Genomic DNA, 27,507 nt, shown 5'->3' on the forward strand with positions numbered 1-27,507 from the left:
TATGCAACATAATAACGTTTGGATGGAATGTCTGGGAGGGAGGGGGGAGAGAGAGAGAGAGATAAGAAGGAATGAAAAAATTTAGAAAAAAGAATCACTTCGTCATCACCCCATCCTACTCCAAACCCAAGCCACACAGTGCTGCGTCCACGTCCTTGAAAAGCTTCAACGCTATCACTTCTATCCCACCCCACCAAATCGTGCAAGGGTAGGTTAGGGAAGATGATAAATTTCTTTTTATATTTTATTAATCTATTTTTTAAAGTGAGAAATTGTGGATGGACAATTTTTCCCTTCAAATGAGGACAAGTTGAATACACTTGCTTAACTAACAGATTTTTAGATGGTTACCATCTAAAGACCCTCGTGTTGCATATCCTTGCAAATATTTGAGATGACACTGCCAAAAAAAAATATTTGGGACAAATTACACTTTTTTGAAAAAAAATTAGGACCTTGACTACAATTTTCCTAAATTTATTTATATTTTTAAAATTACTCGTTTTTATCGGTCAAAATTAACGGCATAGGAAGAGAATTGCCTGAGAAAAATGTAATTTTTTTGGCATAAACTGCTTAATAATCCACGTGTTTATCTGTCATTGGCTACTTTCATGAACTCACATTTTTTTCCTAATCTAAAACCCCAGTTAAGTTGAGTTAAAGGTACAGACGCATTAACATCATCATAAATACATCTAAAAATCATCCCCAAACAATGGAGGAAGGAACGATAGAGGTGTTTCTCTCACAGAAAGAGAGAGAGCAAGAATCAGAACATGAACAGCAAAAAGCTGAAAATCTTGCTCGCTCTCTTCGCAATTAATTCTGTATCTCTCTACCTCTACTTCTCTTCCCACCCAGATCAACCACGTCACAATCAGACGCCGGCTTATCACTATTCTAACAACCTCCCGCTTTCCGTAAAGCCCTGGCCCATATTGCCTTCCTACCTCCCCTGGTCGCAAAATCCCAATGTCCCTTTTCGTTCTTGCGAAGCCTATTTTGGCAACGGCTTCACCCATCGTGTTGATCTATTAAAACCCATTTCGGAAACTAACCGGAAATTGGGTGACGGCGGTGGTGCTGGGTGGTTCAGGTGTTTTTATAGCGAGACTTTGAGGAGCTCCATATGCGAAGGGGGAAGCATCCGGATGGTTCCGGGGAGGATTTTAATGTCCAAAGGGGGAGAGAAGTTGGAGAGTGTGATCGGGAGAGGAGAAGATGAAGAATTGCCGAATTTCGAAGCTGGTGCATTCGAAATTAAGGTTAATGATAGATCGAGGAATGGGAAAAGGCTGGTGGACGAAAAGTTCTTGAATAATTATGTCCAAGAAGGTGCTATTGATAGGCACACGATGCGTGGATTGGTCGATTCCATTCGGTTAGCTGATGCCACTGAATTCACTTGCTCTAAGGTTTTTTTTTTTTTTCCTGATATGTTAAACATGGTAAAAATTTGATTTTTGGGAATGAATTTATTGTTTGGGCTTAAATTTATTAGGAATTTTAATTCTTTTATATTTATGTTTTGTGTTCATTAACTGTTTAAATGATTGGATTTGTTGGGAAGGATGTTGCAATAAATGAAATGGGATTAGATTTGATTTAAAGTACTGAAAAAGGAAAGAATTAGAATCTTGTTGCTCTGTTATTAGCAGATTTTTCTCTTTTATTTGCTTGAGTTATGAATATAAGTTCCATCCAAGTGGCTTTCAGTGATCGGAAACATCAGATATTGCTTTGGATGGAAGTGTTTGATTATTTAGATGAATTAAATTTTGTTAAATCGAATCGCTAAGAATCGAAATCGGATCGGTTATTTGAGCAGAAAATTGTAATCACAGAACAATTAAAAATTGAACACAAATATATGTTTCGCCCTAAAAAGGGCCCGGATGTTCAGCCTTTCGACCTAATCGCCCATTGAGCATCACCAAAAGGTCATAAAGCTCAAGATCCACTAAGTATCAATCAAGAATAGTACAAATGTACGAAGAAACCAAGGGTTTCTTCGAGTTCCCTTTCGCCTCTTCACACTAAACAACCCAAAAATGCCTCTCAATCACTAATAGATTGTACTACAACAATCATACTACATCGCTAAGAAATCAGATTGAGAAAAAACACCAAGAATATTTGGATTTAATTTAAAAACGAAGAACCCTAATCTTTCACTCAGAGAGAGAAGAAAAACAGGCGAAAGGGCACACGGTATCGTGACCAGAATGAGGGCCAAAACCAAGTTAAGTATCTGATCAGCCAAACGTCACATACCAAGGGCTAAGATTCAACCACGTGGACGACTGATCTCTACCCTTTAAAGGAGGCATTCACGCTTCTTTATAAACACGTTTTAGAACCTGGGAATATAATGGACCCAAGTCTGCTCAAAACATTTGGGCCAGAAAGAAATAGTGAGGCAGCCCACAAAATAATAATAATCTCCACCTTGCTGAACTATTTGTTGATCTTTACTAGTGGATCTAGAAGTCTATATCACATCTTGGATCATTTGCTCTAATTACCTGCAAGAAAAGAAAAATTATTAGTTCAAATCTGTTCAACACAAATTACTTGAAGTTCTGATTTTTACTTAAGTAATGTTCAGAATCTTCAAGCAGTTTAAAAATTTATTTAACGGTAATACCTTGGTTTCTAAGTCTGCAGGATTAAATTCTGTAGGAATTTTCACCATATTTATCATACCTTTTTCTGCCATATTTCTCACAAAGTGAAACTTTATATCTATATGTTTTGTTCTATCATGATAGACAGGATTTTTACTCAGATGTATGGCACTTTGGTTATCAGTATAAATCCTAACAGAATTATTTTCAAAACTTATTTCATTTAATAAACCTCTAAGCCAGAGACTTTCTTTTACAGCATCACATGCAACAATGTATTCAGTTTCAGTAGAGGATAATGCAATTAATTTTTGTAATTGAGACTTTTAACTAATGCAGCAATCACACAAAGTGAAAAAATATGAAGACGTAGACTTTCTTTTGTCTAAGTCACCAACAAAATTAGAGTCGGTGTAACCTTTTAAGCTTACCCCTTCATTACTTCTTTTAAACACTACACCTAAACCTGAAATACCTTTTAGGTACCTCAACATCCATTTCATGGCTAACCAATGTGTTTCACCGAGGTTGGACATAAACCTGCTTAAAGTACTAATGTCATGAACTAAGTCAGGTCTTGTACACACCATAAGGTACATCATAGATCCTACAGCATTAGCATAAGGTATCTTTTCCATTCTTAAGAATTCATCATTAGTCTTAGGTGAGTTTTCACTAGGCAGTTTAAAATGATTTGCAATGGGCAAAGACACAGATTTACACTCAAGCATAGCAAACTTTTCAAGTATTTTCTTCACATAAGAGTCTTGTTTCAACATTAACATGCAATTTTTCCTATCTCTTTTTATTTCCATTCCAATAATTCTTCTTGCTTGACCTAGATCTTTCATTTCAAATTCAGATTTCAACTTTGACTTAATGAAATCAATTTAAGATCTATCATTATAGGCAAGCAACATGTCATCAATATATAATAATAGGTAAATGGATCCAGATCCACCAGAACCTTTATAGAAAAACATGAATCATAATTGCTTTTAACAAAACCCAAAGTATGCACATAAGAGTTATATTTGATATACCACTGCCTAGGGGGCTTGTTTCAGCGCATAAAGCGACTTTTTCAACAAGCAAACCTTATCGACCTTTGACTTTACTTCATATCCTAAAGGCTGGTTCATGTATAAGGTTTCATAAAGATCACCATTAAGAAATGCCGTTTTTACATCAAGTTGATCTAATTCCCAGTTGAAATGAGCAGTTAAGGCTAATATAATTCTGATTGAGGTGTATTTGGCCACTAATGAGAAGATTTCATTATAATCTACTCCCTCCTTTTGAGTAAAACCCTTAGCCACAAGTCTGGCATTGTATCTTTTATTTTGTGAATCTGAGTCTCCTTGTTTGATTTTATATATCCACTTGCAATCAATAACCTTTTGGTTCTTTGGTCTGTCAACCAGAACCAAGGTTTTAATTTTTAAGAGGGAATCCATTTCTTCATTCATAGCATTTTTCCAATGTTTAGAATCTAGACTTTTAATAGCTTCATTAAATGTAGCAGGTTCAGAATTTAGTGAATCCAGGGATGAGAAAAATGTAACAAATTCTTCATCGCTAATTCTGGTAGAAGGTATTATATTTCTCCTTTCTCTATCCCTGGTTAATTGGTAATCAGCAAGTGTATCTCCTAAGGATTCTTCTTCAATATCAGTTTTATTATGTTCAGGATTTTCCTCAGATTGAGGGGTCTCCACCTCAATCAAATCATCTTGATGATCAGATTGATTTTCTAACATGGTTTCCTTTCATTGTGTAGATTCTGAAGTTTTAAGGTTAGTAGACTCAACACATGGCATGTCATTTTCATTAAAGATGACATTTCTGGTAATGATAACCTTAAAACTATTTTGGCTTCTAACCCACAGTCTGTACACTTTAGTTTCCTCTCCATAGTCCAGAAAAACACATTTTAAGGATCTAGGTTCAAGTTTCCCTTCATTTTGATGTGAATAGGCAGTGCAGCCAAAAACCTTTAGTTTACTGTAATCAGGATTTTTTCTAGACCACTACTGTTCAGGAACTTGAAAATCAATAGCACTAGATGGACTTCAATGTATTAGATAAGTTGCAGTTTTTAGGGCTTCTCCCCAAAAAAACTTAGGGAGACCAGAACTTTAAAACATATACCTTACTTTTTTCAGTAAATATCTATTCATTCTCTCAGCCACACCATTTTGCTGAGGCGTGTATGTTACAGTTCTATGTCTCAAAATTCCAGAATTTTTACAGAAAAAATCAAACTTAGTATTGCAGATTTTCTTGTTTGTCTGGTTTTCAATCTTTAATTTCCATTGTTTGAAGGTTTGGAAAGTATTAGATTTCTTTAGAAGAAAAGTCTAAATTTTTCTTGAAAATTCATCTACTATAAGTAGGTAAAATCTGAATCCACTTAGAGTATTAACAGAGGTTGGTCCCCACATATCAGCATGTAAATAATCTAGAGTGGAAGTAGATTTGTGAATACCAGTTTTAAAAGGTAATTGTTTTTGCTTTCCACAAATACAATTTTCACAAAAATCCAAACCTTTAACATTGTCTGTTCCAAAATATCCAACTTTATTTAAAATAGATAACCCTTTTTCTGATATGTGTCCAAGTCTTTTATGCCAAATTGAAGACTTATTTGGAGTCAGAGTTTAAGGCTGCAGTGCACTAATCAAACAAAAATTTAGCACACATAGTATAGATGCCATTAATCTTGGGAGAGGTTACCACAATTTTACTTCTTTGCTTAAGTGTTAGAAGCCCTTTATGAATTGTGATATTATATTTATCATTAAGTTCACCTAAGGAAATAAGATTTCTTTTAAGCTCAGGTACATATCTAGTATCTTCAGGGTCAAGAGTGAAGTTGTTATCCAACAGAAGTTTGACCTTTCCAACTCCTTTAACTTGACAACTCATGTCATTTCCCATGTGGATTTGTCCACCATTTAGGTTAACTAATTCAGTAAATCATTAAATTTTGGGACACATGTGAAAGGTGCATTCAGAATCAAGGACCCATTCATTTGGGTCCCTTCTGGTGGTTGTAACCAAAACAACCCCTTGAATATCAGATTCATTTTTGCAGGCAACAGCTGCAGACCCTTCAGAATTTGTTTTATTTTTCATATCAGTGATTTTCTTGAAGCAGTCTTTTATTATGTGGCCAGTCCTTCCACAATGGTAACACTTTCTGATTTGGTTTCTGGTTTTCCCTTGATTCTTATTCTTCTCCTTAAATTTAGAAAATTGAGGTTTTCCTTTCGTGCTAGAGTTTTGATTGAAAGAATATTGTTTCTTGGTTTGGTTATATTTCTCTTTTATGTATAACCCTTCACCATATTTGGAGTCTTTTGACTCAGCTTTTATTTCAAGTTCTCTGTTTCTCAGGGCTGAAGTAATTTTATCAATAGTAAGTTCTTGCCCCCCATATTCTAAAACATTTCTGATATCTCTATTCTTATCACTTAAAGAATTTAACAAGGCTACAGATTGTTGATCATCGGAAATCTCTTCATCACAATTAGCAAGATCCTGAATCAGTTTTGTGAATCTGTCAAGATTTTTTTTCAAATTTGAGGTGGGATCAAATCTGAAGTTATAAAATTGCCTTACGAGGTAACATTTATTTGGCATAGTTTTAGTTAGATAAAGTGATTCTAACTTAGTCCAGAGAGCCTCAGCAGTTGTAGTTTCCCCAACCTTTCTAATAACATTATTAGATAAGTGTAAGAAAATTGTACTCCATGCCATGTCACTTAATTCTTGCCTCCTATAAGCACTAATTTCTACGGCCCAATTTTCATCAATAGCTGCGGCACACCTTTGCTGCAGCAGTAATGCCCTCAGTTTTTGGCGGCGCCAGAGACTAAAGTCTCTAGAGCCATTCCATGTCTCAATTTCAAATTTATGTGTAATAGACATGGTGACAGATATATACACAAAACAACAAATATGCAATACACAAAGTATGTAGATTCAGGTATATATGGCTGGATGAATAGTGACAATATGAGTAAAACATAAAATGCACTTATATCTACTTATTATGCAGTATACAAAGTAATTAAAAAATAGCAGATATAAATCAGTTTGGAAATGGTTTAAGGGGTGATAATCTAGCAGCCCACTACTTTCTCAGATTCCCAGATCCTCGTAGGAGTTCTTGGATAAAGGTAAGTGGTGAAAGATTACTTACCTTAATAACTGATACCAAATAGATTGAGATTACAGTTTAATAATAGGGGGATCAAGAAAATACCAGAATCTGAAACCTTTAATGTTTCAGAATGAAGTCAGACAATGAAGGAACGTGAGAACCGGACCAAGAAACACAATGCAAAATCGAGAAGCCAACGAGTCACCAAGACTCAGTGAGAACTCAGTAGTGAGTCAAGAACTCACCAAGGACTGGACTGGTTCAACTCAACTCGACAGAACTCAGTACATAAAACAAAAGATCAAACAGAGTCAGTAATGAGTTAGAGTAAATCACGACGAGTTAAAATGAGTCACATTAAAAATACAACTTTTGGTTTAAAAGAATTTCAAGAAAACCCCATATCTGAACCAGAAAACGTAAACAAATTTCTTGCCAGAAAGTTTTTTTTAAAAAAAATAGTGGCTCCGATACCACTTGTTAAATCGAATAACTAAGAATCGAAATAGGATCGGTTATTTGAGCACAAAATTGTAATCGCAGAACAATTAAAAATCGAACACAAAGATATGTTTCGCCCTAAAAAGGGTCCGGATGTTCAGCCTTTCGGCCTAATCACCCGTTGAGTATAACCAAAATGCGATAAAGCTCAAGATCCACTAAATATCAATCAAGAATAGTACAAATGTACGAAGAAACCCTTGGTTTCTTCGAGTTCCGTTTCGCCTCTTCACACTGAACAACCCAAAAATACCTCTTAATCATTAATAGATTGTACTACAGCAATCATACTACATCGCTGAGAAATCAGATTGAGAAAAACCACCAAGAATATTTGGATTTACAGTAAAAAGAAGAACCCTAATCTTTCACTCAGAGAGAGAAGAAAAACAGGCGAAAGGGCACACGGTATCGTAACCGGAATGAGGGCCAAAACCAAGTTAAGTATCTGAACAGTCAAACGTCACATACTAAGGGCCAAGATTCAGCCACGTGGACGACTGATCTCTACCCTTTAAAGGAGGCATTCACGCTTCTTCTTTATAAACACGTTTCAGAGTCCGGGAATATAATGGACCCAAGTCTGCTCAAAACATTTGGGCCAGAAAGAAGTAATGAGGCAACCCACAAAATAATAACAAATTCCCATTTATGTTGAATCTTAAAATTAAAGTGTGCATCTAACAGTCTAAGTTAGAGAAACACCTGAAATCTGGAGGTGAATGGTAGTAGATTTAGGGGATCTGATCTGAAAGTCACAAAACATAATCAATTTTCTATAAAAATTCTTACAGGTAAGCAAATACTATCTCATTCTACTTTTTACATGTAATATTGTTAAGATGATCAAGACCATTTTCAGAAATAGCTAAAATTGACAAGTCTATGGAGCTTTCTGTATGAATATTTTTTGATTTTTTATATAGATGTTATGAGCTCAATTAGATCATATGCTGATCACAGTTTTTCTTTACAAAGTTAGATTTTAATGCAGCAATTTGCCTATGGAGAGCTGTCTTATGACATATTCGGGTTTATTATTTGGAAATTTTCTTATCTGCTTTGTAATCTTCATGATTATACTCTGTTATGGTGCATTTTGCTTGCTGTTGGGTGTGGGTACATTGACTGAGCCTATTAGTTTCATAGGATTGTCCTAGTATAACTTACGGGAAGTGCTAGGTCGTCATGCATTAATTTAGTCTAAAAAGCTAGATTTTTTGTGATAGCAAGACCTATTTTGTTAGGATCTAAGAAAAGTGAGCAAGAAATGTATCCTCATTCTTTGTTTAACTTGTACTTGTTATGGTTTTCAGGGAATGTTTATTTTACTTTTTTTTTTTTTGCTTGCACAATTTATCTTTTGGATTTATTTCAGTGGATTGAAGAGCCAACACTTTTGGTCACACGTTATGAATATGCAAACGTGTTTCACACGGTGACTGACTGGTATAGTGCGTATGTTGCTTCTAGGGTCACTGGTTTGCCTAATCGACCTCATTTGGTTTTTGTAGATGGCCACTGTGAGGTATACCTTCTGTTAACTTTATCTGCACGTTCCTGATGTAATATTGATAACATAATGCTGTTTATATTAGAAATCTTGCATATCGGGGGATTCTGCAAGTTGTTGATTGTCTCGCTGTAATTGGAAAATTAACAAATGTGAGTGGAGAACATGAGATGTTTAAAGTTATTAAGCAGTCGGATAGGTAAAAATGTAATTGCAAGATACTTTCTAGTTTCTACATGTAGGATTATGTATGCTAAAAATCGGTCTTCTGTAAGAACAATACCTTTTTTTTCCCCTGACAAATTGCATTAAGCAAGGTTTTTTTTCATCTAGTTACTTATTTACTCTGGTTTCAGCTTTAAATTTGTGCAGAAGAGGGGCCATGATGAGGTCCCGAACTTTATTGCCGGTTTAACAAGATATATCAAAACACTTCAGAAACTGTCTAAAAACCATCCACATATCTGCGTCTCTTGAAAGAATCAGTAATTGTATCTATTGCAAGAAACTTCAAAAAAAAAAAAAATAAATAAATAAATAAAAAATGGTAACTTTAAGTCCCTTGAAGTTTAGGCATTAAGCGTTAGTCCATTCTTGTGAAGTCATTGAGCACATTCTACACTTGCATTGATGTTCTTTCCATTTGTATGTATTTTCAGACTCAGTTGGAAGAAATGTGGAGGGCATTGTTCTCAAGCCTTAATTACGCTAAAAATTTTAGTGGTCCAGTTTGTTTCCGCCATGCAATCCTCTCCCCATTGGGGTATGAAACTGCTCTATTCGGGGGACTAACTGAAAACATAAACTGCCATGGAGCTTCTGCACATGATCTGTGGCAAAATCCAGATGATCGGAAAACTGCTCGACTGTCTGAGTTTGGGGAGATGATAAGAGCAGCCTTTGGTTTGCCACTGGATAGACACCACATCCCTAAGCCAGTCTCTGGTCATAACATCCTCTTTGTACGACGTGAGGATTATCTAGCTCATCCACGTCATGGTGGCAAGGTACAAACAAGACTTAGCAATGAACAAGTAGTTTTCGATTCTGTCAAGAACTGGGCTTCAAAGCATTTGGACTGTAAATTAAATATAATCAATGGACTGTTTGCACACATGCCCATGAAAGAACAAGTTCGAGCCATCCAAGATGCTTCAGTCATCATCGGTGCTCATGGTGCAGGGCTAACTCACATAGTTTCTGCAACACCCGGAACAGTGATTTTAGAGATAATAAGTAGTGAATACAGACGTCCGCATTTTGAACTTATTGCCGGATGGAAAGGGCTGGAGTACCATCCCATATATCTCGGTGGGTCTTATGCTGATCCTCCTGTAGTGCTTGACAAGCTCAAAAGCATTTTGAGGAGCTTTGGATGCTGAATCTGCTAACCCCCTCCCGAACTCTCAGTTTTCCTCTGATTGATGTAGAAAGTGTGACAGTTTCACAGCTAAATTGAAGGCGTAAATGCCAGTTCTCGAACAAGTACAGAATTCACCAAAGTGATTGCTTTGACAATGGACAGCCAGGGCTGTTGATGAGAAGCACGAAGAAGGCCCCTTGATTACAAATATTACTCAGTGCGAGGGATGGCATCTGGTTTATGGCTATTAGAGATTTTACACTTGAGGTTTATATAGATGATAACATGGGGCTAATATACTTCTAAAGATCTTTGTTTATCTTCTTGCCATTTTTTTAAGCGGGGGAGTCGAATTGTGTTTTTTATTTGACAGACACTTTCACATGTTAAAACAGCCATTCTTTCGACGATGAACACTCAATTTTCACTGTAACTTTTATAGTTAATTCTTTCAAACACCCTTGGGATGATTTCCACGAATTTTGTGCAATGAAATTGTTGGTTGTATACAGGATGCATCTCAAGAAACGTCTTTAGTTGAATCTTTAGTTCTATATGTTTTGTTGCCTAAATTGTGGCTAGTCCTCAGCTTTTACCATTTTATTTGTTTTGCGTTATTAGCCATTACTGTTCATACTCTCTTTGTTTTCGTGCATAAATTTAGTTGTACATAATTTTTCATCCATAAAGGTGTTCATACTTTCACATGAGGTGGGACCCACTTGAATAAAATATTTGAGTGGGCCCCACCCATGTGAGTGTATGGATACCTTTATGAATGAAAAATTATGTACAACTAGCACAACCCTTGTTATCATTTTTAGGCTACCGTGGAGATGTTCATTTTTAGGCTACCGTGGAGATGTTCAATCTCTTTCTGTTATACAAATGGGGTCGGAGTTGAGGACGAGGTAGTGAGAAGCACAGTTGAACATGGGATCGGATTTGATAAGGTGAGGACAGCCGTTGTGGAATGTAATTAGGAGGAATAATTGTTGGGTTGTATGTTCATATAATATATATTTTTATGATAAAATAATAATTTATAATAAATAAATTGTGATTATATTTATTTATTGTATTTATTTATTATTAAGCATGGAAATTAAAGTGACAATGATCACTTGTGACAATATAAGTTGGGTACTTGCGTTGAAAAATACAGCGTGACACAATTTATATTTTGATTATAAATAATTTGTTCACAGTCAATGTATAAAGGTTGTCACTTTGTATTGAAAGGTTGTAGTGTTAAGTGATTCACTATTCGGGTTTGTGATTCGTTTTTATAAACAGAGATAGTTAAAGTGACATTAGTACACATGGAGTGTATTGAACGGATCACGTGTTAAGTTTAATTTTATAGCATGACCATGAAAAGAATTAAATTCCACTTGACCGTTACATATTTCATCTAAATCCCTTAACAGGATTATGTATATATCTTTTCGAAATTTTGATGGTTATTTGATTCATCAACAAGTGAGATCAATTTGATTGGTCAAATATTTCGATGAGTTGAAATTTTGAGAATGAACGAAGAAGAGAATATGAATTTGTGTCAGGAATCGTCAACCTAAAAAATGGCCAGAGTGACTACTTAAGTATTCTCTATTCAATAGTTAAAATCTGAGTTCAGTGTTTAACACGGTTAACTTCGACATCTGTGATTAGTTTATAGAACCGTTGAAGAAAAATGATATTTAAATTAGTGAGAATAATTAGAAGAACAATAAAGTATTGGAATTTGATTACGATAATTATAATAGTTTTGGACTTAATTATAATTACAATAAAGTTTTACACTTAGTTTTAAATACTATAAAAGTAGTAAACTTAATTATAATAGTAATTGAAGTTCTAAAACTACGCATGTAATTAAATCTAAACTAATTGTATTTGAAATTTAATTAAAATTCCTATTAAAACTCTTATTTGAATGTAGAGTTATTATTGTACAAGAATTAGAATTATTCTATCTCTATAGATAGAGACTGGATGGAATCTAAAATTCCTACAACAATTATAATACATAATTCTATAGTGCTCAAATTTCGAGAGATAGAAAAAAGAAATTCTTGCTTTTATCAATTGTTTAGATCAAGAATTAGTTTCTTGATTTAATTAAAAAAAGATGCACATCCAATCGGTATAGTCTTGAGTTTGGAGAATATCATAAAAAAATGGGAGATTTGAAGCATCAAATTCTTGAAATTAAAAGACTGAAAGTTTGTGATTCAAAAAAGTTGAAAATTTGTGATTCAACATAATTAAAGAATTGATCATCGAATTTAGGTAAAAATTTGAATCCTTTATTCTTGATATAATATTCACGTAAATATCTAGATAATCTTGTTAATTGAATTATAAAATATTTTAATTTTTAAATAATTTTGCTTCCGCATTCCAACAATAACATGATTGAAAAGTAGTTCAATGTACTATGACCACCCATGCAAAATTAACAAATAAACTTTTATTTAATAAAACTTTTTCTTTTTCGTTATGAGCATAATTTCAATAATTCAATGTTGAACATAAAATCTGTGTCATGATGAATAAAAAGTTCTCAGGTGATTTTTTCCCATACCTAAAAGTAAAAATTAAAAATTACTTATTCCTTATTAAGTGAATAAAAATTATTTATTTTAAAAGAAATAATTTATTTAGCGAGGCATAAATTTCTTAAAAGCTTAGACAAACATGCAGGAGAAACGCAAGAATTTAGGAAAATGCAAACAACCAATGGTGTCCTATGAATTTGGGTGTCTTCTGTCTTCTGCTCGTAATAGAGCTCTTCTTATTTTAAAGAAGAAATCATCAACAAAAACTTATAGAAAGATAATATGTAAACTAATCATCTTTCTCTTACAACACCGAAGGCTTTCTCTTCGATTCCCTTTTATTATTACAACAATAATTGGGAATTTCAGAAATTTTGTAATCTTTGTAGAATCTCAACTCCAGATTCCATTAACGGGAAAGAGATGGCTGTTGTGGTGAAGAAGGATGGTGCCAAGCAGATGATATTGGGTTCTTCTTCGAATTTCAAGAACCTTGTTAAGAAGGTTATTAGGAGCAGTTCAATGAAGAATCTATTCAAACCCAAGAAACCTCGGATCCCTGTCGATGTTGTAAGAGAAACCAGGGTCCTGCTTTTGGACCTAGATGCTGGTGGTGATACCGGGGGACCTAAGCATGATGAAACGGTAAATTTCTTGTGCATTCTTTCATGATTGGTGCAATTTTCTTTTTCGTAATCAATTTGTTTAAGTCAGATTTTTCATTTTTAAGGAGAATCGAAGAGGCAAGGGAACAATGCTTGAATGGAAGAACTTATTTTATTCTATTGATTTCTACGATTATATGTTTAATGCAAGAAGAAAAAGATAAAACTTAAGATGATTATTTTCATAGCTTTTTAAGATTTTCCTATTTTATGTATTTCTACTCATTATAATTATACAATTTTTTACACGTCATTGTGTTTATGTCTTCTGTGTTGAGCAATTTAAATCAAACATCCTGCCAGGTTCTGGATAGTAAGGAAATCTCAACGGTTCTGCATAAGATAAAGGAGTTTGAGAATTAATCCTCATTCTTGTATCAACACACGTGCATTTGTTTTTGTTCCTTTATCGAACTTTGTAATAAACACCGTTACATTCCTTTGTAGTATCGAAAAAAGGTTGTAAGAATTTTTTCACGTAAAATGCAATAGTCCATTCCCAATCTTCCAAATTATGTTCGGGTCCGAGTGTATGTCTACCATTATAATATAGTGAAATCACTTTATCGTAATTTTCACACGAATGTAACATAAGATATGTAGAGTTCCACCTGTGTGTTACATCAGTGGCAAATGATTTCTCCTGTAATCCATACTCTGCACACAAACTATTAAATGCTTGTTTTCTTGCTGGTGATACAGTAATAAAATTTATTGCTTGTCTAATTTTATCTAAAGGTGAACTTATATGTTCTAATCCAGCTTTTACAATCAAATTAATAATATGACATACGCAACGTTGTTGAAAAAATAAATTTCCAAATACGGGATTAAGATCAGCAATAAATCTTTCAATAACAACTTTGTTCACTGCAGCATTATCAAAAGTAAAACTTCGAACCATATCTTGTATACCATATTCCTGTATGATATCTTTTAAAACCATGTATATATTAGTGGCATTATGAGGAAATTCTACACATCTAAATGCAATAATTCTTTTATGTAGAAGCCACAAGTGATCAATATAATGAGCCGTAGCAGCAATATAACCTTTTCTATTACAACCAGTCCATAAATCAGAAGTAAACGATATAACACTATTAAAACTTTTTAGACCTTCAATAGTAATTTGTTTTCTTCTGTTATATAATTTTATGCTATCCGAACGAAGAGTATTTCTAGAATAAGAAGAATACCTCGGTTGGAGATATTTCTGCACGAGTCGGGTAAAGTGTATTGAGTCTATCATCGTAAGCGGCATCTCTGCTGCAGCCACGTATGCAGCCATTCCTTCACGAAATCTTTCCTGTGAATATACAAAAGTGGAAAGAGTAGAATTAGAACCGCCAAACACTAGTTCGGTTTGTTTCGAGTCGAGATCGGCTGGTTTTGCTTTGCAACTCCTCAATACGTGTCTATTCAAATGCGTTGTGCTCGAACCAGGCTTCCAACTAAGTTCTTTGCCACAATAATTGCAACATGCTTTCCAAATATCTACTCCATTTTGAACACCAATTTTTTTTCGTGTCATATGTTGCCAACAGTCCGATGATTCTTTTTTTGACCTTTTTGTCTCGAGTACTTGAACTTCTTCCTCTTCAATATCCTCCAAATTAATTGGAACATTTTCACATGCATCGTAGTTAGATGGAGTACTCGAACTACCGCCAAACTGATTAATTTCATCACTTGTAAAATCCATAATAACTAGTATAATAAAAAATACTGAATATTAGACTGTAAAGTGAAAGAAATTGAATATATTAATTGTTATATGAGAAGTGACTAGTGAGAAAGAAGAAATTGAAACTTGAATCTGAATCTATAATATAGAAATAATACGAAGTAAAATCGATAGCAAAGTGATTTAAAACTTCAAAAATCATCTCGTATTTATAGATAAAAAAACCCGCATTATTTTTCAAATTTGAATTTCAAAAATATAACAGTATAATATACTAATAGTCTAATCGAAAAAAAAAAGGCAGCTATATAGCTGAACCGGCAGCTATATAGCTGCCAGCCTGCCCCCTTAACCGGCAGCTGTAACCTGCTGCCTAAGGCAGCAGGTAAAAAAATTTTTTTTTCAAAATTTTTTTTTTTTTTTCTTTTATTTGCTCGGGCCGAGCATTTTTGTCACGGGCCATTTTTGGCCCGTGACACGAGCCGGCCCGTGTGGCTCGGCGAGCCACACGGGCTTGCTCGGGCTCGGGCCGGCCTCTTATTTTGAGGCTCGGCCCGAGCCTAGGCTCGATCCCTACGAGCCACGAGCCGGGCGGCTCGGGCTTTTTCCGAGCCGAGCCACGAGCCGCCCGAGCCACCGAGCCTTTTTGACACCCCTATGTTCATGGCTCTCTCCTTTTTCTGCTGCCTAGATAATGTGCTAGGAAGCCGAAGCAAAGCTGCATAAGTTAAGGTCTCTTTAACAATAAGGTGAGGAAACACGATATCATCTTGTAGGACAAATCCAATCCTGATTATCATCCGCATATCAATCATTTCGTGATCAGAAGTCCTGTATGTCTTGATTTCTCATTTAGTGAAAATAATTCGCTTACCTTCGCTTCAATGACTTCGCATATAGTTGATCATCATAAGTTATGGTTCCACCACTGTTTTTCACTCTTCCACTCAGAAGATTCAGTAGAGTAGATTTTCCACTCCCAGAAGGTCCCATGATAGCAAGAACTTCCCCAGGGCACACTGAACCACTAACTCCATGCAGTATGCTTCTTTCGACTCCAAAGTTTTACTTCCCATTCAATCTTACCATGTAATTAATATCGTTAAACTGTAATAAAAGCAGGAAAGTTTTGGTACACCGTGGATATGCTTGGTACATTGTACTACACAATATACTTCTTTATTTTTATCCAGTACCTACACTTAACTTTACTAAACAAGCCCCAAAAATTTTACTTGGCACGACAGAAAATTTCTTATGATCTATAAATGATCTTAGTGAAGTAACTCAAGAAAAAAAAATTAACCTCAAGAAAAATGCGAAATGAACCTATTTCTTTTTGGCAGCATGAATCAGAATCCTCCTCATTAATTGATGAGAATTGATCTGCTATTCTGTCTTCTTGTTACAAATATTTAGTGTTAGTTATCCTAGTTAATATCCTAAGTTCATATTTGTTCTGCTATAAAGTAGATATACAGTACCTGAAAGTTCCAAGAAATGGCAAAAAAGAATAAGCCCCCATTTGGCTCCCATTTAAACTCATTAATTCGCATTATTTGCCAATTTTTCAAACAAAAGCAGGCCCCATGTATCAAATTGTTCAAAACTTATGTGTACCAAGAAAGGAAAATGTTTTCATTAATAATAGGTGCTAAATCGAATCACTAAGAATCGAAATCGGATTGATTATTTTGCAAAAAATTGTAAAATAGCAGAACAATAAAGATCGAACACAAAAATATGTTTCGTCCTAAAAAAGGGCCCGGATGTTCAGCCTTTCGGCCTAGTCACCCGTTGAGCTTCACCAAAAGGTGATAAAGCTCAAGATTCACTAAGTATCAGTCGACAATAGTACAAATGTACGAAGAAACCAAGGGTTTCTTCAAGTTCCCTTTTGCCTCTTTACACTGAACAACCCAAAACAACATCTCAATCACTAATAGACTGTACTACAACAATCATACTACATCACTAAGAAATCAGATTGAGAAGAACACCAAGAATATTTGGATTTATAGTAAAGAAACGAAGAACCCTAATCTTTCACACAGAGAAGAAAACAGGTGAAAGGGCACACGGTATTTTCACTGGATTTAGGGCCAAAATCGAGTTAAGTATCTGAACAGCCAAAAATCACATACCAAGGGACGAGATTCAGCCACGTGGACGATTGATCTCCACCCCCTTTAAATGAGGCATTCACGCTTCTTCTAAGTGAAACACGTTTTAGCAACCCAGGAATATAATGGGCCCAAGTTTACTCAAACATTTTGGGCCGACAAGAAATAGTGAGGCAACCCACAAAATAATAACAAATTCCCATTTATGTTGAATCTTAAAATTAAAGTGTGCATCTAACAGTCTAAGTTAGAGAAACACCTGAAATCTGGAGGTGAATGGTAGTAGATTTAGGGGATCTGATCTGAAAGTCACAAAACATAATCAATTTTCTATAAAAATTCTTACAGGTAAGCAAATACTATCTCATTCTACTTTTTACATGTAATTTGTCTGCACCTCTTTTTGGCATCATTTTATTGTTAAGATGATCAAGACCATTTTCAGAAATAGATAAAATTGACAAGTCTATGGAGCTTTCTGTATGAATATTTTTTGATTTTTTATATAGATGTTATGAGCTCAATTAGATCATATGCTGATCACAGTTTTTGGTTACAAAGTTAGATTTTAATGCAGCAATTTGCCTATGGAGAGCTGTCTTATGACATATTCGGGTTTATTATTTGGAAATTTTCTTATCTGCTTTGTAATCTTCATGATTATACTCTGTTATGGTGCATTTTGCTTGCTGTTGGGTGTGGGTACATTGACTGAGCCTATTAGTTTCATAGGATTGTCCTAGTATAACTTACGGGAAGTGCTAGGTCGTCATGCATTAATTTAGTCTAAAAAGCTAGATTTTTTGTGATAGCAAGACCTATTTTGTTAGGATCTAAGAAAAGTGAGCAAGAAATGTATCCTCATTCTTTGTTTAACTTGTACTTGTTATGGTTTTCAGGGAATGTTTATTTTACTTTTTTTTTTTTTGCTTGCACAATTTATCTTTTGGATTTATTTCAGTGGATTGAAGAGCCAACACTTTTGGTCACACGTTATGAATATGCAAACGTGTTTCACACGGTGACTGACTGGTATAGTGCGTATGTTGCTTCTAGGGTCACTGGTTTGCCTAATCGACCTCATTTGGTTTTTGTAGATGGCCACTGTGAGGTATACCTTCTGTTAACTTTATCTGCACGTTCCTGATGTAATATTGATAACATAATGCTGTTTATATTAGAAATCTTGCATATCGGGGGATTCTGCAAGTTGTTGATTGTCTCGCTGTAATTGGAAAATTAACAAATGTGAGTGGAGAACATGAGATGTTTAAAGTTATTAAGCAGTCGGATAGGTAAAAATGTAATTGCAAGATACTTTCTAGTTTCTACATGTAGGATTATGTATGCTAAAAATCGGTCTTCTGTAAGAACAATACCTTTTTTTTCCCCTGACAAATTGCATTAAGCAAGGTTTTTTTTCATCTAGTTACTTATTTACTCTGGTTTCAGCTTTAAATTTGTGCAGAAGAGGGGCCATGATGAGGTCCCGAACTTTATTGCCGGTTTAACAAGATATATCAAAACACTTCAGAAACTGTCTAAAAACCATCCACATATCTGCGTCTCTTGAAAGAATCAGTAATTGTATCTATTGCAAGAAACTTCAAAAAAAATAAATAAATAAAAAATGGTAACTTTAAGTCCCTTGAAGTCAAGGCATTAAGCGTTAGTCCATTCTTGTGAAGTCATTGAGCACATTCTACACTTGCATTGATGTTCTTTCCATTTGTATGTATTTTCAGACTCAGTTGGAAGAAATGTGGAGGGCATTGTTCTCAAGCCTTAATTACGCTAAAAATTTTAGTGGTCCAGTTTGTTTCCGCCATGCAATCCTCTCCCCATTGGGGTATGAAACTGCTCTATTCGGGGGACTAACTGAAAACATAAACTGCCATGGAGCTTCTGCACATGATCTGTGGCAAAATCCAGATGATCGGAAAACTGCTCGACTGTCTGAGTTTGGGGAGATGATAAGAGCAGCCTTTGGTTTGCCACTGGATAGACACCACATCCCTAAGCCAGTCTCTGGTCATAACATCCTCTTTGTACGACGTGAGGATTATCTAGCTCATCCACGTCATGGTGGCAAGGTACAAACAAGACTTAGCAATGAACAAGTAGTTTTCGATTCTGTCAAGAACTGGGCTTCAAAGCATTTGGACTGTAAATTAAATATAATCAATGGACTGTTTGCACACATGCCCATGAAAGAACAAGTTCGAGCCATCCAAGATGCTTCAGTCATCATCGGTGCTCATGGTGCAGGGCTAACTCACATAGTTTCTGCAACACCCGGAACAGTGATTTTAGAGATAATAAGTAGTGAATACAGACGTCCGCATTTTGAACTTATTGCCGGATGGAAAGGGCTGGAGTACCATCCCATATATCTCGGTGGGTCTTATGCTGATCCTCCTGTAGTGCTTGACAAGCTCAAAAGCATTTTGAGGAGCTTTGGATGCTGAATCTGCTAACCCCCTCCCGAACTCTCAGTTTTCCTCTGATTGATGTAGAAAGTGTGACAGTTTCACAGCTAAATTGAAGGCGTAAATGCCAGTTCTCGAACAAGTACAGAATTCACCAAAGTGATTGCTTTGACAATGGACAGCCAGGGCTGTTGATGAGAAGCACGAAGAAGGCCCCTTGATTACAAATATTACTCAGTGCGAGGGATGGCATCTGGTTTATGGCTATTAGAGATTTTACACTTGAGGTTTATATAGATGATAACATGGGGCTAATATACTTCTAAAGATCTTTGTTTATCTTCTTGCCATTTTTTTAAGCGGGGGAGTCGAATTGTGTTTTTTATTTGACAGACACTTTCACATGTTAAAACAGCCATTCTTTCGACGATGAACACTCAATTTTCACTGTAACTTTTATAGTTAATTCTTTCAAACACCCTTGGGATGATTTCCACGAATTTTGTGCAATGAAATTGTTGGTTGTATACAGGATGCATCTCAAGAAACGTCTTTAGTTGAATCTTTAGTTCTATATGTTTTGTTGCCTAAATTGTGGCTAGTCCTCAGCTTTTACCATTTTATTTGATTTGCGCTATTAGCCATCACTGTTCATACTCTCTTTGTTTTCGTGCATAAATTTAGTTGTACATAATTTTTCATCCATAAAGGTGTTCATACTTTCACATGAGGTGGGACCCACTTGAATAAAATATTTGAGTGGGCCCCACCCATGTGAGTGTATGGATACCTTTATGAATGAAAAATTATGTACAACTAGCACAACCCTTGTTATCATTTTTAGGCTACCGTGGAGATGTTCATTTTTAGGCTACCGTGGAGATGTTCAATCTCTTTCTGTTATACAAATGGGGTCGGAGTTGAGGACGAGGTAGTGAGAAGCACAGTTGAACATGGGATCGGATTTGATAAGGTGAGGACAGCCGTTGTGGAATGTAATTAGGAGGAATAATTGTTGGGTTGTATGTTCATATAATATATATTTTTATGATAAAATAATAATTTATAATAAATAAATTGTGATTATATTTATTTATTGTATTTATTTATTATTAAGCATGGAAATTAAAGTGACAATGATCACTTGTGACAATATAAGTTGGATACTTGCGTTGAAAAATACAGCTTGGCACAATTTATATTTTGATTATAAATAATTTGTTCACAGTCAATGTATAAAGGTTGTCACTTTGTATTGAAAGGTTGTAGTGTTAAGTGATTCACTATTTGGGTTTGTGATTCGTTTTTATAAACAAAGATAGTTAAAGTGACATTAGTACACATGGAGTGTATTGAACGGATCACGTGTTAAGTTTAATTTTATAGCATGACCATGAAAAGAATTAAATTTCACTTGACCGTTACATATTTCATCTAAATCCCTTAACAAGATTATGTATATATCTTTTCGAAATTTTGATGGTTATTTGATTCATCAACAAGTGAGATCAATTTGATTGGTCAAATATTTCGATGAGTTGAAATTTTGAGAATGAACGAAGAAGAGAATAAGAATTTGTGTCAGGAATCGTCAACCTAAAAAATGGCTAGAGTGACTACTTAAGTATTCTCTATTCAATAGTTAAAATCTGAGTTCAGTGTTTAACACGGTTAATTTCGACATCTGTGATTAGTTTATAGGACCGTTGAAGAAAAATGATATTTAAATTAGTGAGAATAATTAGAAGAACAAAACGATCATTTCTGCTCGTATCTAATTATCAGATCTTAGACGAGATAAAATACATATACGGCAGGCTAGAGGAAAGTATTATAGATTTATTAGCTTCTATGATCTTATATGTTTTAAGAGTTCAGTCTTTTGTCTTTAGTGAAAAAATATAAAGACTATAATTAGATTGTGTGATCTAGAATTGACTAAACATGATTTAATTATTGGAATTTGGATAATATATATTCAATCAAGCCTTTGTGGTAGCTCCATAAAGTATTGGAATTTGGTTACGATAATTATAATAGTTTTGGACTTAACTATAATTACAATAAAGTTTTACACTTAGTTTTAAATACTATAAAAGCAGTAAACTTAATTATAATAGTAATTGAAGTTCTAAAACTACGCATGTAATTAAATCTAAACTAATTGTATTTGAAATTTTTTCCTATTAAAACTCTTATTTGAATGTAGAGTTATTATTGTACAAGAATTAGAATTATTCTATCTCTATAAATAGAGACTGGATGGAATCTAAAATTCCTGCAACAATTATAATACATAATTCTATAGTGCTCAAATTTCGAGAGAGAAAAAAGAAATTCTTGCTTTTATCAATTGTTCAGATCAATAATTAGTTTCTTGATTTAATTAAAAAAAGATGCACATCCAATCAGTATAGTCTTGAGTTTGGAGAATATCATAGAAAAATGGGAGATTTGAAGCATCAAACTTTTGAAATTAAAAGACTGAAAGTTTGTGATTCAAAAAAGTTGAAAATTTGTGATTCAGCATAATTAAAGAATTGATCATCGAATTTAGGTAAAAATTCGAATCCTTTATTCTTGATATAATATTCACGTAAATACCTAAATAATCTTGTTAATTGAATTATAAAATATTTTAATTTTTAAATAATTTTGCTTCTGCATTCCAACACTAACATGATTGAAAAGTAGTTCAATGTACTATGACCACCCATGCAAAATTAACAAATAAACTTTTATTTAATAAAACTTTTTCTTTTTCGTTGTGAGCATAATTTCAATAATTCAATGTTGAACATAAAATCTGTGTCATGATGAATCAAAAGTTCTCAGGTGATTTTTTCCCATACCTAAAAGTAAAAATTAAAAATTACTTATTCCTTATTAAGTGAATAAAAATTATTTATTTTAAAAGAAATAATTTATTTAGCGAGGCATAAATTTCTTATAAGCTTAGACAAACATGCAGGAGAAACGCAAGAATTTAGGAAAATGCAAACAACCAATGGTGTCCTATGAATTTGGGTGTCTTCTGTCTTCTGCTCGTAATAGAGCTCTTCTTATTTTAAAGAAGAAAACATCAACAAAAACTTATAGAAAGATAATATGTAAACTAATCATCTTTCTCTTACAACACCGAAGGCTTTCTCTTCGATTCCCTTTTATTATTACAACAATAATTGGGAATTTCAGAAATTTTGTAATCTTTGTAGAATCTCAACTCCAGATTCCATTAACGGGAAAGAGATGGCTGTTGTGGTGAAGAAGGATGGTGCGAAGCAGATGATATTGGGTTCTTCTTCGAATTTCAAGAACCTTGTTAAGAAGGTTATTAGGAGCAGTTCGATGAAGAATCTATTCAAACCCAAGAAACCTCGGATCCCTGTCGATGTTGTAAGAGAAACCAGGGCCCTGCTTTTGGGCCTAGATGCTGGTGGTGATACCGGGGGACCTAAGCATGATGAAACGGTAAATTTCTTATGCATTCTTTCATGATTGGTGCAATTTTCTTTTTCGTAATCAATATGTTTAAGTCGGATTTTTCATTTTTAAGGAGAATCGAAGAGGCAAGGGAACAATGCTTGAATGGAAGAACTTATTTTATTCTATTGATTTCTACGATTATATGTTTAATGCAAGAAGAAAAAGATAAAACTTAAGATGATTATTTTCATAGCTTTTTAAGATTTTCCTATTTTATGTATTTCTACTCATTATAATTATACAATTTTTTACACGTCATTGTGTTTATGTCTTCTGTGTTGAGCAATTTAAATCAAACATCCTGCCAGGTTCTGGATAGTAAGGAAATCTCAACGGTTCTGCATAAGATAAAGGAGTTTGAGAATTAATCCTCATTCTTGTATCAACACACGTGCATTTGTTTTTGTTCCTTTATCGAACTTTTAATGTGTTATAATGAAGAAAATTTTCCTCATAAATTTGGGTATATCAACAATGGTCAGCATTGTAATGCCATCATGTTTGCTGGTGCCAATAATCATTGACATTTGTATTTTTGCTTGTTTATGAATCCTTAGAACGTAGTGTATCGTTAAGTTTTACCATCAATTTTTATTGTCGTTTCTGAAACTATAAATTGCCTTTTCATTTTAGTTGACCAAACTAGATGTCCTTATTGGGGAGATGAAGTCAATTCTTTATGGTGTTGGTGAATCTGAACCTGTTCCAGAAGCTTGCTTGCAATTGACTAAAGAGTTTTTCAAAGACGATACACTGCTGGTTCTTATTTTCAGTCTCCCAAAATTAAACTTGGAGGTGAGCACATACACCCATAGATTTTGTGGGTTGTAATTACATAACTTTTAAGTTCTTGAAATTTGGGCACCTAAATATTTCGACTCAATGTATGGCGTAATCTGGACTTTGTTTTTGCTGCTTATCGAGGATATACTGTTTTTCTCTTTTAGGCTCGTAAGGATGCCACTCAAGTTGTTGCTAATTTGCAAAGGCAACGAGTTGATTCACGGTTAATTGCTTCCGACTATTTGGAAGCCAATCTAGATCTTTTGGATAAGTTGATAATGGGGTATGCTATCATTGTTTGTGCTTACAACATTCTGAAAAATAGTTTATTGCGATACATATTTATATTGCTGTACTATTAGTTGTTACTGCTATATTTTAGTTTCCTGGACGGAAAACTGGAAGAAATTATTCAAAATCTCTGCTTTGTATAAGATAATATATTTGATTACTTTGAAATATCACCGTGACAATAGGAATACTAACTCTCAGCAAACATATCGTCTTGGATAGAGCTTAAATTTATATGACTTGATTGAATTTGGAAATTGATCTGTGGAGATCCTTTGTTAATGTCTCCCAGGGGCTTTTTCTATATTGAATTTTGTAGATTTTTGCCAAATCGCTTGAACTACTTTGGAAATGCAATCCTTTTACTGAAATAAAACGCCATTGTCAATAAAAGAAAATTGAAAAGAGATATTCAACTGCATTCAGTCCAAATGAGAAAGAGGAGTACATAAAATTAACATGTTGTTTGCTATTTTCTGACATAATTCTTGAGTCACAATTAACTGTATGATATTCATCATTCTCAAATTAAATGGCCTTGTGAAAATGTTTATTTTTGAGTATCGATTTATAGATATTTTGCATTCAAATGTTTTTTCTCTTATGTATGCATGTACATGTGGTGCGCACGTGTATCTTTAGTTCTTACTTCATTTTTCTATAGGTGTGATGATCCAGATATTGTTTTGCATTATGGAGTAATATTAAGAGAGTTTATACGGCATCAGATTGTTGCAAGGTACTTTTTCATGAGAAAAACGATGAGAAATTCCGTTGGGAAGGTTTCAAATAGTTTTTTCCTTTCAACTTTTTATTTTTGAAATCTCTAATTATGGATTTTCTTTTTTGGGTAATTTATATCCTGTTTGTAGATACATTTTGAATTCGGAGCATATGAAAAAGTTTTTTGATTATATGCAACACGCGAATTTTGACGTTTCTTCAGTCGCTGCATCCACCTTCAAGGTTAGTCTTTAAGCCCCTGTTTGGTTCCCCTTTTTTTTCATTAAAATGAAAAATATGATCGTTATCCATCAGATCAAGCCACCAAATTTGAATTTCTATCTCTTGTATGGGGCTCGTAACGGCTATATTTTTTATTTTCATTCTTCCAAAAATGAGAAACAAACAGGGGCTAAATTGCTTATTTTTCGTTCGGTTGCAGACTCTCTAGAGAATTATGTTCATGTTAAAAAGATAGTTCTTAACGTAATGACTTGGATAATTAATCTACTTTTGAGTTACTCTGGTTTGTCGAGGCCTCCTATAGTTCTATTTTTCCAAAATAGCAAAACATTTAGCATAAGGAGCATGTTAGATAAGAAAAAAGGGGAACAATAAGAAGAACCGGCTTTACAACTTATCTTCCATTTCCTATGCCTACAAATTAGTCATCGAATCTTGCATGCAAAAGCGTTGCTTATGTGATATGCGTCTAGAGTAATCAGTAATATTACTTTACCGAGGATGAAATCACGATTTTAAGTGTGCTTATTTCGTCGCAATCTAGAATCATAAATTATAAGGATTCAATATTTTATATCAATTTGCATGTCTTCCTATCTTTCTTTCAGAATAATTTTACTATATCACACTTCTCCATCTAATATACTTTTGTGTTTTTCAGGAGCTTATGACAAGGCATAAATCCACTGTCGCAGAATATCTCATGAAAAACTACGTTTGGGTATGTTTTGTTACTCTTGTATGGTGACTTTGTTGAACGTTTCAACATTATTATACATTTTTCTTGGTGCCTTTGCTCTAGTTTTTTGCAGAATTCAATTCAAAATTGCTCGAATCTACAAATTACATAACCAGAAGAAATTCTGTCAAGGTAAGTAAGTGACTAAGATGGATCATTTTATGTTCTTTTGCAAACAATTTTCGAGAAAAAGAAGAATTAATTTTAACTGAGTATCGCTATTACCTTTCAGCTTTTGGGAGATATCCTGCTTGATCGTTCAAATTCTAGTGTGATGATACGTTATGTCAGCTCGTTGGAAAACATGAGAGTTTTGATGAATCTCTTGAGGGTAACATTTCTGTTTCCTGTCAAGAATGCCATTTCGTTTTTATAGTTTCTTCTGTAATATATCAGCTCATTTATCCCCTGCTTATTTCTTTATAATAATTGAGGATGAAAATTCTAATATAAAATGTCGAAGACAAATTTCAAGTTGCATCAATCATGCAGTTTCGAGTCATCTAAATTCGATTAAAATTATGTTTTGTAGGAGTCACACAAGAACATCCAGATTGCTGCTTTCCATGTGTTCAAGGTTTCAAATCTTAACATTTGATAAGTACTTATGAAGAAATTCTTATTAGTTTTGAGTATTCACTTATTTTGTGTTCTTACAGCTTTTTGTGGCTAACCAAAACAAACCTGTTGAAATTGTCAACATATTAGTCGCTAACAAAAGCAAGCTTCTCCGTTTCTTTGATGGCTTTTGCTTGGAAAAAGGTAAATTATTGAGACTTATAATCACATTTTGTATAATCATTATAGATGAAACTTATATAAGTCTATACCTATAATTAATTTGCAGAGGATGAAACATTTGAAGCTGACAAAGCACTAGTCGTGAAAGAAATTGAGGAGCTTCAACCAACACCACCAAATACCCGCTCTGGAGAACTTTCTACTAAGCCTAGAGCAGAATAGGTTACTTTTTATTGAATTTTTCAATCAAAGTGATTGTCAGCTACTTTTTCATGCTCTTTCAGAAGGATAAGCCATTGATTTGTTGTGCAAAATGTAGCAGTTACTCTTTGTGACCTTTATATCTTGATTACATAATAAAATTGATGCATGTAATTGGATAGGAGTTTCTACTTTCTACGAGTTGTGCGATGAGATGGCTAAACTTTGTCTTAATTTTATTCAATATAGCATACCAAACATTCTTCTCATTTGTCATATAGCATGCTAGTTGGAAGTTCGTTTCAATTAGTCAACCTAGTTAAGCTAAAGTAATTTTTTTCAGAAATGATTATAAATAATTGAAAAATGTCCATCTCTAAAGATTGACGATCCCTTTTGCTTGCATGGTTATTGTCTCTAGACTTCGGGTGCCAGTTCTAGGTTAAGAAATCCCTTTTGCTTGCATAGTTATTGATCTAGTGGATTTAAAATGGTACTTCTGTTAAGCTCCTATTTGTCATCCTTAAATTTATTTTCTTTCCCATTATTTTTCTAGAGTACTCATTTTCAAATACACATTCTTTATTAAAATAATATTACACGCAAATCAAAAACTTTTTCTTTCTTTTTTAACCAGACATTCGTCATCATCAGTCA

General features: G+C 34.1%; 4 protein-coding genes across 6 annotated transcripts; 3 read left to right on the top strand and 1 right to left on the bottom strand.

Annotated features, from left to right (window-relative positions):
- The first annotated feature begins 685 nt into the window (after positions 1-685).
- Positions 686-10,717, top strand: LOC111395759 (beta-(1,2)-xylosyltransferase-like). 2 transcript variants are annotated; one of them, XM_023021893.1, is made up of 3 exons: positions 686-1,451; positions 8,678-8,827; positions 9,472-10,717. In XM_023021893.1, exons 1-3 carry the CDS (start codon positions 780-782, stop codon positions 10,192-10,194), a joined length of 1,545 nt encoding a protein of 514 aa, XP_022877661.1. In that variant the 5' UTR covers positions 686-779; the 3' UTR covers positions 10,195-10,717. The 2 variants fall into 2 exon arrangements, with proteins under 2 accessions (XP_022877661.1, XP_022877662.1); XM_023021894.1 differs by having other exon boundaries at positions 688-1,418.
- A 2,298-nt stretch (positions 10,718-13,015) lies between these two features.
- Positions 13,016-27,020, top strand: LOC111395761 (putative MO25-like protein At5g47540). Of its 2 annotated transcripts, none has more exons than XM_023021896.1 (11): positions 13,016-13,384; positions 23,763-23,924; positions 24,077-24,195; positions 24,868-24,942; positions 25,076-25,169; positions 25,831-25,890; positions 25,972-26,040; positions 26,141-26,239; positions 26,441-26,485; positions 26,568-26,670; positions 26,756-27,020. In XM_023021896.1, exons 1-11 carry the CDS (start codon positions 13,163-13,165, stop codon positions 26,869-26,871), a joined length of 1,164 nt encoding a protein of 387 aa, XP_022877664.1. In that variant the 5' UTR covers positions 13,016-13,162; the 3' UTR covers positions 26,872-27,020. The 2 variants fall into 2 exon arrangements, with proteins under 2 accessions (XP_022877664.1, XP_022877663.1); XM_023021895.1 differs by lacking the exon at positions 13,016-13,384 and adding an exon at positions 22,711-23,114.
- Positions 13,855-15,188, bottom strand: LOC111395763. The gene is made up of 2 exons (XM_023021899.1): positions 14,604-15,188; positions 13,855-14,061 (listed from the first exon to the last, which is right to left on the bottom strand). Exons 1-2 carry the CDS (start codon positions 15,107-15,109, stop codon positions 14,028-14,030), a joined length of 540 nt encoding a protein of 179 aa, XP_022877667.1. The 5' UTR covers positions 15,110-15,188; the 3' UTR covers positions 13,855-14,027.
- On the top strand, positions 17,381-20,205 carry LOC111395762 (beta-(1,2)-xylosyltransferase-like). Its single transcript, XM_023021897.1, has 2 exons — positions 17,381-18,325; positions 18,960-20,205. The coding sequence occupies exons 1-2, from the start codon at positions 18,068-18,070 to the stop codon at positions 19,680-19,682; spliced, it is 981 nt and encodes a 326-aa protein (XP_022877665.1). The 5' UTR covers positions 17,381-18,067; the 3' UTR covers positions 19,683-20,205.
- Positions 27,021-27,507: the final 487 nt, after the last annotated feature.

Source organism: Olea europaea, chromosome 6 (genome assembly GCF_002742605.1).
Source record: "Olea europaea var. sylvestris chromosome 6, O_europaea_v1, whole genome shotgun sequence".
Taxonomy (NCBI): domain Eukaryota; kingdom Viridiplantae; phylum Streptophyta; class Magnoliopsida; order Lamiales; family Oleaceae; genus Olea; species Olea europaea.

Excerpts from the sequence above, each read along its gene's own strand:
- LOC111395759 (XM_023021893.1), top strand. The coding sequence starts at position 780 with ATGAACAGCAAAAAGCTGAAAATCTTGCTCGCTCTCTTCGCAATTAAT. Across the intron at positions 1,452-8,677 it reads TTCCTGATATGTTAAACATG|TGGATTGAAGAGCCAACACT; the intron begins GTAAAAATTTGA and ends GATTTATTTCAG. Across the intron at positions 8,828-9,471 it reads TTGTAGATGGCCACTGTGAG|ACTCAGTTGGAAGAAATGTG; the intron begins GTATACCTTCTG and ends ATGTATTTTCAG.
- LOC111395761 (XM_023021896.1), top strand. The coding sequence starts at position 13,163 with ATGGCTGTTGTGGTGAAGAAGGATGGTGCCAAGCAGATGATATTGGGT. Across the intron at positions 25,170-25,830 it reads TCGCTGCATCCACCTTCAAG|GAGCTTATGACAAGGCATAA; the intron begins GTTAGTCTTTAA and ends TGTGTTTTTCAG. Across the intron at positions 26,240-26,440 it reads TTTTGATGAATCTCTTGAGG|GAGTCACACAAGAACATCCA; the intron begins GTAACATTTCTG and ends TATGTTTTGTAG.
- LOC111395763 (XM_023021899.1), bottom strand. The coding sequence starts at position 15,109 with ATGGATTTTACAAGTGATGAAATTAATCAGTTTGGCGGTAGTTCGAGT. Across the intron at positions 14,062-14,603 it reads CAGAAATATCTCCAACCGAG|AGTATGGATTACAGGAGAAA; the intron begins GTATTCTTCTTA and ends GTTTGTGTGCAG.
- LOC111395762 (XM_023021897.1), top strand. The coding sequence starts at position 18,068 with ATGTATCCTCATTCTTTGTTTAACTTGTACTTGTTATGGTTTTCAGGG. Across the intron at positions 18,326-18,959 it reads TTGTAGATGGCCACTGTGAG|ACTCAGTTGGAAGAAATGTG; the intron begins GTATACCTTCTG and ends ATGTATTTTCAG.